The 13,813-nt window shown below is 40.4% G+C and overlaps 1 protein-coding gene and 1 long non-coding RNA gene across 2 annotated transcripts; both read left to right on the top strand.

The window, feature by feature from the left end:
- Positions 1-351: 351 nt before the first annotated feature.
- On the top strand, positions 352-5,575 carry LOC143118639 (B-cell receptor CD22-like). Its single transcript, XM_076279673.1, has 9 exons — positions 352-592; positions 708-977; positions 1,251-1,520; positions 2,154-2,426; positions 2,743-3,015; positions 3,186-3,273; positions 4,122-4,176; positions 4,292-4,656; positions 5,137-5,575. Exons 1-9 carry the CDS (start codon positions 556-558, stop codon positions 5,189-5,191), a joined length of 1,686 nt encoding a protein of 561 aa, XP_076135788.1. The 5' UTR covers positions 352-555; the 3' UTR covers positions 5,192-5,575.
- A 2,698-nt stretch (positions 5,576-8,273) lies between these two features.
- Positions 8,274-13,812, top strand: LOC143136445 (uncharacterized). Its single transcript, XR_012989323.1, has 3 exons — positions 8,274-8,318; positions 11,392-11,462; positions 13,702-13,812. It is a non-coding gene; the product is annotated as an uncharacterized LOC143136445 (long non-coding RNA).
- Position 13,813: the final 1 nt, after the last annotated feature.

Below are 13,813 nucleotides of genomic sequence, written 5' to 3'. Positions count from 1 at the left end.
CTGGTTTACCATGTGGAGGGAAGCTAAAGAGAACCCACCGGACTTGAAACTGGAGGAACATTATCAAGGCCGAGTGATTTACACTGAAAATAATAAAAATAGCCACACTCTGAGCATAAGAAATCTGACCACCAGAGACTCAAACAGTTATCACTTCAGGTTTATAACTAATAAAAAAAAAGGAAAATATTCTGGTCTAACTGTTGGACTCACAGTTACAGGTATTTGTATGATTATACATATTTCATAATAGCAGTGTCCTCAAAAATGTTTGAAATGTCAGTGGACACATGAACAAAATATGCTATTTATTATATTAATACAATTCAATTTCTTTCAGACCTGCAAGTGCTGGTTTATCCAGCAACAGTTAAGGAGGGAGACAGAGTGACACTGAGCTGCAGCACCACCTGCAGTCTGAGTAACAACCCCACCTACATCTGGTACAGGAACTCACAGCCTCTGAGCAACTCACACACAACTAACAACAGACTGGTTATAGACTCAGTCAGCCCTGTTGCAAGCAAATACTCCTGTGCTGTTCAGGGACATGAGATGCACAGTTCATCAGAGTTGATTCTCAATGTCAGATGTAAGTATGTGAGATTCATACCATCCTTTATGATTATATTTTATATATCTGAGAAGACACTGGAAACAGATCCACAGAATGTGATAAACATAAATGACAGAAATGTTTCTGACAGATACTCCAAGAAACACATTGGCATCAGTCCATCCTTCTGGTGAACCAGTGGAGGGCAGTTCAGTGACTCTGACCTGCAGCAGTGATGCCAACCCAATAGCACACAGATACACCTGGTATAAGAAGACTGGAAAACAATCGTCATGGGTCAAATCAAGTCGGAACTATAGCATTGCAACGGTCAGCTCTAACCAGAGTGGACTCTACTACTGTGTGGCTGAGAATGAGATTGGACAGGGCAGATCTTCACTGGTACAGATAAATGTAACCTGTAAGTGCTGAACTTTAAATTGACTCTTTTAGAGATAAAATCTAAACATTTAAACCTCATCGGCCCATACTGTACATGTGTTACCCATGTGTTATGATTTTAGTTAAAACATCATGTAACTGTAGCTAGAGGCTTTAATGTTTTGGCAAGTAAAATCATATATTTTTGCCTTGTAATCCAAATAATATTTTGATATGTGCCTATTGCATTGTTGTATGAAAATGTGATCATTGCTTATTGCTCTGTGTGTGCACTTCTGTTGTCGATACATAGATGCTCCAAAGCACACCTCCGCATCAGTCCTCCCCTCTGGTGACATAGAAGAGGGCAGTTCTCAGACTCTGACCTGCAGCAGTGATGCCAACCCACCAGCACATGCCTACACCTGGTACAAGATGCTCGAAGATCGCTCTTCACAAGTTGGATCGAGTCAGAATCACAGCTTTGTCAACATCAGCTCTGAGCAGAGTGGACTCTACTACTGTGTGGCTGTGAATGTGATTGGGAAACGCAATTCTTCAGCAGTGCAGATAAATGTAACATGTAAGTGTGGAAGTTGAAATATTCAGAAAATTAGAAATTAAATTGCTGAACGTACACTGTCCATATGTGTCATTATTTCAGTTCTAAAGTAATGATAATTACACCCATGATGCTTTGGGTATGATGAGTTGGACAAGTAAATATGTTTTTTTTCTTATTCGTTTTGTGGAATGCAGTCAATGCATTTTTTCACCTTTTCCACACAAAAAATATCCTCAGTGTTTCATACCATGAAATGAGATCATTGAGATCATGTAAATCTGTGATCATTTCCAACCAATGCATTAACCACATGCGTTTTATCTGCTGTAATTTATGCTAATTTCTCTCTCTTTCTTTCTTTCTTTCTTTCTTTCTCTCTCTCTCTCTTTCATTTTGTATTTTAACTTTCAAATATATAGATGCTCCAAGAAGCACCTCGGCATCACTCACCCTCTCTGGTGACCTTAATGAGATCCATGCTTTCTTTATTGTACATTTCATACATGGATTCTGAGAAAACATTGGGGACCCTTATTTCTCCTTAATTTAACCCTCATTTAAACATTTGATAATTTAGACTACAGCACATGTGAACAGAGTTGAGGAGGTTGCTGATCAGATTGCTATTTTATCATGTCCCCCATCCACTAGACTCCCCCAGGATGACCTCAGCATCACTCAACCTCTCTGGTGACATTCAGGAGGGCGACTCAGTGACTCTGACCTGCAGCAGCGATGCCAACCCACCAGTGCACAACTACACCTGGTACAGAAGGAAGCATGGATCTGAATCTGCATGGATCGGACAAGGACAAACGTACAGCATCACTAACATCAGTGCTGAACACAGTGGACTTTACTACTGTAGGGCAGAGAACAAACATGGAGCCAACACTTCCAATGCCACATGTTTGGATGTGCACTGTGAGTACTATTAGATATGATTATCAAGTCAGGGAATCAAACTTGTTTTCAGAGAGTAAAGAGTCAAATGATATCTGACTTCATAATGCAGCTGATAAAGTGGTATGGGGATCAACATTCAAGACTTCAACTCCTGTGAATTTTAACATTCTTTTCTATCTGAAAACATCATCCAAGTCATTTGTGAAATCAAGCGGTAATTGAGTAGCCTGGGAAAAACCCAGACGGGCTAGTAATTTAGAGTAAGGTAAAAGAGAGCTGAAGGGATTGCAGATCAGAGTGCTATGTACTGTACAATTATCATGTTCCCCTCTAGACTCCCCCAGGAATACCTCAGCATCCCTCATCCCCTCTGGTGACCTTCATGAAGGTGACTCAGTGACTCTGAACTGCAGCAGTGATGCCAACCCACCAGTGCACAACTACACCTGGTACAGGAAGACTGGAAATGAAACAGTTCTTCAGGGCACAGGGAGGATGCCCAACCTCACATTTAACCTTGTCCCTGGTGTGGATGGACTTTATCACTGTGAGGCACGAAATAAGGTCGGCTTGAAGAACTCAACCGGAGTCAGAGTCTCCTTGCCAGGTCCAGAGCACTTTCTTATTTTCCCTTCTAAATTGGTCTCTGAGAGTGTTGGCGATTTTTGGCAGCATTGTGAAACCCTGAATGTCTGTAGTCATATATTTTAAAGAGGTGGGCTTTTGAGATACAAAAGTTGTCAGCAAAACAATGATTTTCTAAATGTTTCTCTCTAGATCCTGGTTTGCCCAGAGGAGTCCTGTTTAGTGCTTTGGGGGTCATCTCAGCGGTAGCTCTCCTGCTGGTGGTCATTGTGTGCTGGAGGCAAGTCATAGAGAAATACTTTTGTACCAGTTTATTATGAATCATCACAGACTTCTTTTACAGAATAAAACTAGGGCTGTCAAAATAACTGATTAATTTCGATTAATTCATTTGAGAAAAAATAACTGATTAAAAAAATTAGTGCAGATAAATCGATTCCGCATGACCTTTGACCCTGAGCCATTCTAGTCAGTAAAAATTAGACTGTAAAATGAAGGAGAGAGAAGAAAACGTGCGGCCTGGATCATTGATTGGAACATTTACTTTTAAAAAACGGCCGGATGGTGTTGATAAAAAATAAAGTGTTGAAAATAAAGTCCTCTGCAATGTCTGCAGCAAGGAATTTGCATATCACCGGAGTTCATCAACTCTATAGTCACACATCAATGCAAATAAATAAGTGTTGACATTGAGGGGAGTGTTGATTAAATTTCATTGTGTCCCCTAGGTTATATCTGTGGCATGAAATGCCTTGTATGTGAAAAAAAACGTCTTCCCGAAGCATATTTGAATTTATTTCCTCAGCATATTTGGTCATATCATAGATTATTATGGCAATTATTTGAACAGTGAAAATAATAATAAAAGAGTTTTTGAACTTTAATGTCACTAATGCTGATTATTCAATGATTCATTTGAATTTAAATATTTAAAATACTTTCACAGCAAAAATTATATATGCGATTAATTTAGATTAATTAATCACAGAGTATGTAATTAATTTGATTAATTTTTTTAATCGATTGACAGCCCTAAATAAAATATATTGAATATATATTCATATGTCTAGCTACTCTGTGTCTGCACACAATACAAGTTTAAACTTTGTTCATGTGTTTGGAATGTAGGAGACAGAAGACTCAATCAACAACAACCTCAAGGAGCACACACAGCAGCACACAGGTAAACACTGATTATTCAAATGCGTCCCAACTAAATCTTTGGTCCGGTTTGTTTACGGGCCAAAAGAAAAGTCTGGGTACCCCTGTATTGTTAGTTATTGTCTGGTCTTTCACAGGGAGACTCCGATCCTGTCTACGACAACGTCTCCACAATCCCCATGGTCTCTGGCTGTAAACAGAGAGTTCCTGCAGATCACAGAGATGACAAAGATGATGTCCAATACACCAGTGTCCAGTTTAAGCCCAACAAACAGCGGGAGGTGCCCAGCCAGGAAGAGGACATCCAGTACACCAGCGTGCAGTTTAAGTCCAACAAACAGCAGGAAGTGCCCAGCCAGGACGAGGACGTCCAGTACGCCAGCGTCCAGTTCAGGAAGTCCAAACCAGAGCCCAACGTCCCTGAGCCGCCTCTGTCTGGCACATCACAGGAGGACACCCAGTACGACTCAGGGAATCTGCAGGGACTCAGTGCTGCCACCCAGTGAGTATTTACTCTCATTACAGACAACTGAACATTAGTGAGCAGTGAAATACTGTGCAAATTACTGTGTTATTGTGTGTCATGTGCAGGTTTCACTGGATATTGCGATCTACAAGTGGATACTATGTCTGCACAAATCTTGGCAGGAGATATGAAAGAATATAAATATAAGAACGAATATAGCTGAAAGTGCAGTCAAATTGATTTAGTTATCAGCAACTTCTCTGTCTTTTAATACAAATCTTGACCTTTTCCAATCTTCAAAAAAGTAAACTCTCCAAAAGGAGACTCATCAATCTGCTTCTTGGTTCAGCAAGACTCATGGTCACCTCCTCACTCTTAAAAGACAAACACTGACCCATGCCAGTCAACTAGAGTTGTATTTTTACAGTTGTACTGTGAGATTCTCTCTTATATTAAACAGAATGATGCATGTTTGAGTGAAGAGTTAAAGTTGACTGAGCTGCTCACTGTCCACAGAACCGGGGATGAGTCTGCAATCTACAGCACCGTCAACAAGAAGTCCAAACCATGAGAGACCGATGGCCTGACCGAAACACCGACTGATGAGTAGTGAGATTTGCAGCGATGTTTATCATTTTAATTGATAAGCTAAAAGTAGTTTGCAAGCGTACCGCCAGCAGGATTGTTACCCCTCTCCCTCCCCCCGCCCCTGAATAGTATTTATTATGAGCGAAGCGGCGGTCATATAGGTTTAGTCAGATTTTTTTTTTTTCCGCATGTCCAAATTTCCGTCAAGGATTCCCGGGACACTGTAAGACCGGGGTACACGAAACTTGGTGGGCATGTAACCCCACATGGATAGCATGGAACCATCGTTTTTCGTTTTGATTTGTAGCCCCACCGCTGGACTGGACCCCCCGAAAGGAGGGTAGGGCAGACACAGTTTTCTGTGAATATCTCGAGAACCGTAGGGTTTAGGAGGACCTTTTTTTTTTTGTATGTTGATCTCAAGGGGCCATGTCAACCCATTCCATAACCACTCATTTCATGTATAGTGCCACCTAGTTAAACACAAAAAAGTAAAAATGAGGTGTTGTAATCGCAGGTATCTGTGACCTAACATAGTCAAAACTGCACGAAATTGGAAGTGTAGGATCATTATGACACCCTCTGAATGCACGCCAAGTTTCGTGGAATTCCGCTCATGGGGGGCCACACAATAAATTAATTTATGTTACTATACACCAACTGGCCTGTAGGTGGCCGGAGACAGTTTTCTGTGAATATCTCGAGAACCGTAGGGCCTAGGAAGTCCATCTTTTTTTTGTATGTTGGTCTTAAGGGGGCATGTCAACCCATCTCATTACCACTTATTTCATGTATAGCGCCACCTAGTTAAAAATTAAAAAGCAAAAAATTAGGTGTTTTCATCACAATATCTCTGGCTGACATGGTCAAAACTGCACGAAATTGAAAGTGTAGGATCATTATGACACCCTCCAAATGCATGCCAAGTTTCGTGAACTTTCGTTCATGGGGGGCCTTACAATAAAATAATTTATGTGTACATTTAGTGACCGTACACCAACAAGGATTCCCGGGACACTGAAAGACCGGGGTACACGAAACTTGGTGGGCATGTAACCCCACATGGATAGTATGGAACCATCGTTTTTCGTTTTGATCTGTAGCCCCCCCGCTGGACTTGACCCCACCGAAAGGAGGGTAGGGCAGACACAGTTTTCTGTGAATATCTTGAGAACCGTAGGACCTAGGATGACCAATTTTTTGCGTATGTTTGTTCTTCTGTTATGTTCAATACAAGTGACTTGACATGATTTGAATGTAGTATATGTATATGCAGTCAGGCTGACCAGTGTGTGTGTGTGTGTGTGTGTGTGTGTGTGTGTGTGTGTGTGTGTTTGTGTGTGTGTGTGTGTGTGTGTGAGAGAGAGAGAGAGAAAGAGAGAGAGAGTCTGGACCATCACGTTTGTATGGTTGTGCTCTGTCAGCTGAGACTGGTGCTTTTGGGCCCCTGCTGTAACAGTGAACCAAATAAACTGTCTCACAATAATTGGGCATGTTCTTCACTGCAAATGGTGCTGAACCTGTTCTAGGTCTCTCCAAAGTGCACATAGAACCTCAGGGGAGCATAGAACCTCAGGGGAGCATAGAACCTCAGGGGAACAGAGTGAATGATCAGGACACATCAGAGACATGCTGTAAAAATAGCTTTAGTTTTATTATTATTTCTAATGATTAGATGAGCTTGTTTTTGTAAATGAAAGTTATTTTGTTTGTATAAAAATGTTCTGATTGTTTTCATATCTTATCCTCATGAAACAGGCTGTGTGTACTAGTTGTGAACCTGTTTGTGCTGTCAGACTTTGACAGATTTTTTGAGTGAGTTTCACTTTCAATGGCAATATTGCCAAATATTTTGTATATTGGAAATGTTACAGTTTAGACATCTGTGTGTATAAAGGTTTTCTATTATGTTTAGCTTTTTTATCAATACATAAAGCTTTCATGAAACAGGCTGAGTGTACTAGTTGTGAACCTGTTTGTGCTGTCAGACTTTGACATATTGTGTGAGTGTGTTTCAGAGTTTCACTTTCAATGGCAATTTTGCCAAATGTTTTGTACATTGGAAATGTTACAGTTTAGACATCCGTGTGTATCCGTGGGTTTTTCTATTTTGTTTAGCTTTTTTACCAGTACATAAAGCTTTTACACTGTGCTGTTGTATTCTCTCTGGGTTATTGCTTGTTTAGGAATAAATAAATAAATAAATTAGAAAGGAGGGTGCGAGTTAAGATTTGGCAGAAGACCAATCCCACCTCCTCAATACACTATAGACACAGACCCCGTTAACTTTCACTTCATATCCACATGATCTCCTCAATACACTATAGACACAGACCCCGTTAACTTTCACTTCATATCCACATGATCGGTTGTTTTCTGTTAATCTTCAAAGTATTTGGATGATGTTGATTTAAGGCAACAGCACGGTAAATGTGATCTGTTAGTCATGATTTAAACTATTGTTTACTGCTAGATAACATAGGTGACCGCCATGCCAAAAGAACAAATAGAAAGGAAGTAGCAAATGAAGTGCACTTTAAAAAAAAGTATTGTTCCAAAATTAGTTCTTCAGAGCAATCATGCCATAGAAAAACCTTTTGCTTCAAAGAACCCTCAAGGTGATAGGTCTTTGTAGAACCATTTAAATAAAAGCAAACTGCTATGAAAATGTCTAATTTGAAGAGCCTTTCACTTGATGTAAACATTCAGCAGCACGAAGCCATGGTTATTTATGGAACCATATAGTCAACATTTTTTAAGCCCCTTTAATTATTTTTAGATTGTGGCTGGAAGTGGCTTCAGGTTGTACAGGCACAAAGTACTGTATTTATTATTGAAAGATGTTACATAACCTAGCTGGCTGATACAACTAGTGAGGTGGAATAGAGCAGCTCATGCAAATTATTTCCTCGTAAACATCTTCTATTGATGTGGCCACAGATAAACAACAAGAGGACAGTGTCAGTGTGAGCTCCTCCTACTTCAGCTAACACACACACACACACACCCACACACACACACATATATTTACATTTTTCATCAGAAATACATGCAGAAAACTTCCTGTACAACCAGAGCAAGCCTCTCTCCTCAGGACTCAGGAAACACAGGTAAGAACAATATTATATATATACTGTATATATTGAAGTTGAACCAAGGTGACCGTTTCATTACACTCTCCTTCAATTGAACTTTACCTTCATTTAAAGGACCGTCATTTTCAATTGGTTATTCCTGTTGCTCACCCAGGTTTCATTTGACAAATAATATTCAGTCAAATTAGCACATCGTGTATTGCCACAGACAGTAGAGGAGAGTACTTATGCCCTGTGGGCCCCATGCAGTACAGTATAGTGTTTTCCTTCTCTTTCTATGTCGATCTCATCTATCAGTATAATATCTACTGTATATATATGCAATGTCGGCCCTCCATCAATAGTAAGAGGTCACAGTTAAGACTCTTCTCTGGTTTCTCGTTGTTTAACTTGATTCTAAGTAATTAATTCATTTTAACTACAGAGCCATGGATTGTATGTTTATAGTTTTCTTATCATTCTGTTTAATTTTATTCTTACTTACTGTAGGTCATATGACTTTATTCTGTTCATTTTATGTCCATGTAATGTTTATTGATGTCCTCGTAAGTAGGTTTGGACAAAAGTGTCTGCTGAGAACTATAAACATAAACATATATCTATCTAAAGTGATTAAAGGAAAATTCTGGTATTTTGCACTGAGTCCCTTTTCTGGTTTGTTTTGGATGAACTAGAGTGGTGGACACCGAAATTTTGACGATTGGTCCTGTCTTGACTTTTCTGACTCGTTTTGAATCGCCTTTGACTTCTCAGTGTGGCTGCAAACAGGCATAATGTAGGCTACTCAAACATGTCCTAAAACAACCCTTAACGTTTTTTACTCACCGAGTGGTTAGTGGTGTTTGTAAGTTTTTTTTCCACATACAAGGCATTTCAGGCCACAGATATGACCTACTGTAGGGGACACAATGAAAATAAATTAACACTCCCCTCTATGTGAACACTATTTCTTTACTTTGATGTGTGACTTTAGAGTTGACAAACTCCAGTGATATGCAAATTTCTTGCTGCAGACATTGCAGAGGACTTTATTTTAATCAACACTTTATTTTTATCAACACCATCAGGCCATTTTTTAAAAGTAAATATTCTAATCAATGATCTAGGCAGCACATTTTCTTCTCTCTCCTTCATTTTACAGTCTAATGATTACTGACTATGGCTTGGGGTAAAAAGTCATATGGAATCGATTAATCTCTGTGTTATTTTTCCTAACAAAGATTTCCAGTAGCTTTCTGCCCCATAAGCAGTCTGTCAAAAAAACGTGTCTCTGTAGGCACTAGGCAGCCTAGGGTCCGAGATCTAAAACAACAATTGCTATCAACAAAGGTTGGCAACCCACTCAAAAGCAAAATAAAATGTTTCAACCAATAACCGACGAGATGCGCGTTTAGGAGAGTTTTAATTGCACGGGAGGGGGAAGGGGGTGGCAAAACGCCCCTCATCCACTAGCACGCAATGCGAATGCTGTGAACGATGTGAATTCCCCAAATCGCGACGCTACCCTCCATGAAGACGCTTTGATGGGCGTTCCCTTTTGTAGATGTGTGGAAATGGCAGGGCAAGAGCGGTAGCCTAGTAAACAACCAAACAAAATGTTTCCCTCCACTATTTTGAAATTACCGAGGGAAAGTCACATCTATAAAATAGTTTGCAAGTTGGGCGGTCAATCATGAAGTTGTCCCTGTAGGATTTTAGCCACACATCATACAAACATGGGAATGTAGACACTGCTATGATTATTTTTTCTCATCTGACATGTTTCTGTACGTTGGCGGTAACCACACTACTGGAAAATTAGGTATTTTTTAGGTTACGTGATGATGGACCTGAAATGAATAGGGATACTGGGTCGAGGTGTTCGCATGGCGTGCTTGTGGATCAGGGGCGTCACGCCTGTGATCCACTAGCATGCGATGCGAACACCGCGACGCAGTATCCCTATTCATTTCTATGAGAAGCGAATTCCGCACCCGCATAGGATTCTGGGTATGCGGTGCGACGAGTGCTGTGGCTGCGGTGCGTCAAAAAGTTCAGCAATCCCCAACTTTATGCAAATGAATCCGTCCATCGCGAGGCGAGTATCCAATAGTAGAGCAAAACGCAGGGGAGGTCCATCATCACGTAGCCTAAACAAAACCTAATTTTCCGGTAGTGTGGTTACCGCCAACGTACAGAAACATATCAGATGAGAAAAAATAATCATAGCAGTGTCTACATTTCCGTGTTTGTATGATGTGTGGCTAGAATCCTACAGGGACAACTTCATGATTGAAATGACCGCCCAACTTGCAAACTAATTTATAGATGTGACTTTCCCTCCGTAATTTCAAAATAGTGGAGGGAAACATTTTGTTTGGTTGTTTACTAGGCTACCTGCTGCTTGCCCGGCATCTACCAAAGGGAACGCCCATCAAAGCGTCTTCATGGAGGGTAGCGTTGCGATTTGGGGAATTCGCATCGCATGCTAGTGGATCAGGGGCGTTAGCTCTCTGTTTTGTTTGAACATCAACAAAAATGACGTATCCCCGCTATCGCTGATACAACCTTTATTATTGCGGTCTAAAATGCATGGTCACTAGTCAAAGCTTATTTAAATTTAGTATAATGTCCAGTCCATATTGGGAGTGTTTTTATTATCAAACGTTGGGCGGATGGCGCAATTAGGCGTTTCTAGGTATCTTGATCAGTCATGGGTGTGTTTTGGGTGTAACATCATTTAAAGTTTAAAGTTTAAATGATGTTACACCCAAAACACACCCATGACTGATCAAGATAGCCTACCTAGGTCAATGGCATAATGTGTTTTAGGTAGTGTACAACGATTTTTAGACCATGCGGCAGACCCCTCCTTAGGTTAACACCCCTTGGCGCGTGGCTCAATAAAAGAGACGTGCAAGATAAGAATAAACTTTGTGCTAGGATATTAATCCGCTTTCTGCCAGGTTTTGCGTCACAAAATTAGGGCCCGAAGTCTCTGTTGTACACAGGATCAGGTAGGCTTCCCATTTCATGTCCTCTCTCAGCTAACACGGCATCATGTTTATGACTATTTCCACGGTAATATAATTAACCTGTTTCTTCACAGGCAGGCTGACACAGCCATGTCATTCGCAAGAAGCCCTGCAATTCTCACTGCAGTCCTGTGCATTCTATCAGGTAATTCAGCACTGAATTTAAATAGTTCCAATTTTTCACATAGATCTCTGTTTCTCTAGGTCACCGAGTACAATCTTGGAGGCATGCCCCCAGCCCCCAGAGTGTAGCACTATAACTGTTTTTTTTAGGGGGGGGGGGGGGTTCTGTGTCTAATCTCAAATCTCTAATAATTATGGTAATAGTTATGAACAGCTGTAATGTGTAGTAAACATTTCCCACAATGCACTAGTAGTTGCTGCCAAATCTGAATTCTAAGGCAGATCTTCAGTTGTGAAAGGTCCATTTGCTGTGATGCTCTTTCTAACTTGTGACCAGTAAGGGCTACAGAGTGTAATACATAACACAACAAATGTACTAAGTTTTATAATTAAATGTGTGTAACTATACTGTTCTTAAAATACTACAGTGAAATTCAGTGGGGAAAGTACCGCATCACTAAATTAATACAGAAAATGTATCTAGAAACTAGATGTACCGCAGAGCGGTACAAAATATGACCGCCGCCCAGTCCAGCACATTTTTTCCACAAAAATAAATCACGCTGAAAGGCCTATATGATTCTGTCTCACTAAATTGCATTATCCACACTCAATTCTCACTGATATCTGCTAGACAACAAGTACCAAAACATGATTAGTTCATAGATTTCACATGTAAAATTCATTTTATACAACCCCACCTCCATCTTGCCTGTTCATAATTCAAATTCTTGAATTGTGTGCATGTGTGCATGTACATGTTTATGTTATGTGTGTGTGTGTGTGTGTGTGTGTGTGTGTGTGTGTGTGCGTGCGTGCTTGTGTGTGTGCCTGCGTATGTGCCTGTGCAAGCGTACATATGTCTACTGTGTGAGTATGTGTCATACGTATGATTACTGTGAATGTATGTGTGTGTGTGTGTATCTGTTTGTGCACATGTGTGTACATGAAATGGGGGTCCAGTCCAGCGGGGGGGCTACAGATCAAAAAATGAAAAATGACGGTTCCATGCTATCCATGTGGGGTTACATGCCCACCAAGTTTCGTGTACCCCGGTCTTTCAGTGTCCCGGAAATCATTGACGGAAATTTGGGCATGAAGAAAAAAATAAATAAATAAAAATCTGACTAAACCTATATGACCGCCGCTTCGCTGCGCGGCGGTCATAATAAGCACCTGGGGCCGTATTCACAAAGAATTTTAAGGCTAAAAGTAGCTCCTAAGTGGCGAATTTAGGAACAACTCCTAAAAATAATGGGCGTGCCACTCCTAACTTTAGGACTCCTATTTTTTTTCACTAAAAGTAAGTCAAGAGGACTCCTAACTCACTAAGACCTATTCACAAACAGCTTTTTGCGACATTTCACGTCGCGATGTTTTGAAATGCGTATGCGGCAACAGGAGCTTCTAATCACGAGGGAACAATTTTGCATTGTAGGCATAAAAGGGATGCAATAACGCCACCAACAACAACCAAAACTACTCATTGTCAACATGTAAATTAAATGTAACGTTTCATTGTGAATCAAATTAAAATGTTCTCCTCTTTGCAAACGTAGGCATATAGTGACAGATTAATTTAATAATGTTGCAAAGATACTGCATCAATCCGTAGGCCTATGTTTCATTATGCTACAGGCTATTTGTTTTGCCTTGCTCTTTATTCATTTAGGCTAGGGCTTTTTATTCAGTTATTAATCATCTTCCGTCCTTCGCACTACTTGTGTAGCGCACGCATTCTCCGACCTGTCATCTGTCACTCATCATCGGAAGGGAGATACAATCATCAGCCAATCAAGGTGGTCACTTCAGTCAAGCTCGTGCGTGAGTAATGACGTCATCCATAGCAACGAAGACTCACTCTTAGTTTAGGAGTTGTCATTTTTCCTTACTAAGAGTAGGTCTGAAAGGCTTTGTGAATAACTTTTAAGAGAAAACTCCTAGCTAAAATCTTTTAGTGCGATTTAGGAGTACTCCTAGTGGTAAGATAAAAGGCTTTGTGAATACGGCCCCTGATATGTAAAGCATGAGGACATCAGTAACACATTTTTTTTTTACCAAACTACACAACAATGAAGTGTTAGGCTATGAGTAAAGAAAGGTCTTTGGGGATACACCATTTCCAAAACAAGTGAACAAAACACTTTACTGTAATGTGTGGTAAGAGTTACCCACAGTGTACTCTGGATTCTAAGGCAGATCTTCAGTTGTGAAAGGTCCAGTAGCAGTGAAGCTGTAACCTCTTTCTATCATATGACCAGGTGTCCTTGGTCAGGGCGACTGGGGTGTGACGTATTCCTCTACCAGCATCTGTGGTTTAAAGGGATCATTTGTGGACATTCTCTGCACTTACTCATATCCAAGTGGTCATCA

This window comes from Alosa pseudoharengus, unplaced genomic scaffold (assembly GCF_046254945.1).
Source record: "Alosa pseudoharengus isolate Yale_2024_CS ecotype anadromous, Long Island Sound unplaced genomic scaffold, YU_APseudo_1.1 YU_APseudo_1.1_scf_1, whole genome shotgun sequence".
Lineage (NCBI taxonomy): Eukaryota > Metazoa > Chordata > Actinopteri > Clupeiformes > Clupeidae > Alosa > Alosa pseudoharengus.
This window is presented reverse-complemented; position numbering and strand designations above follow the sequence as displayed.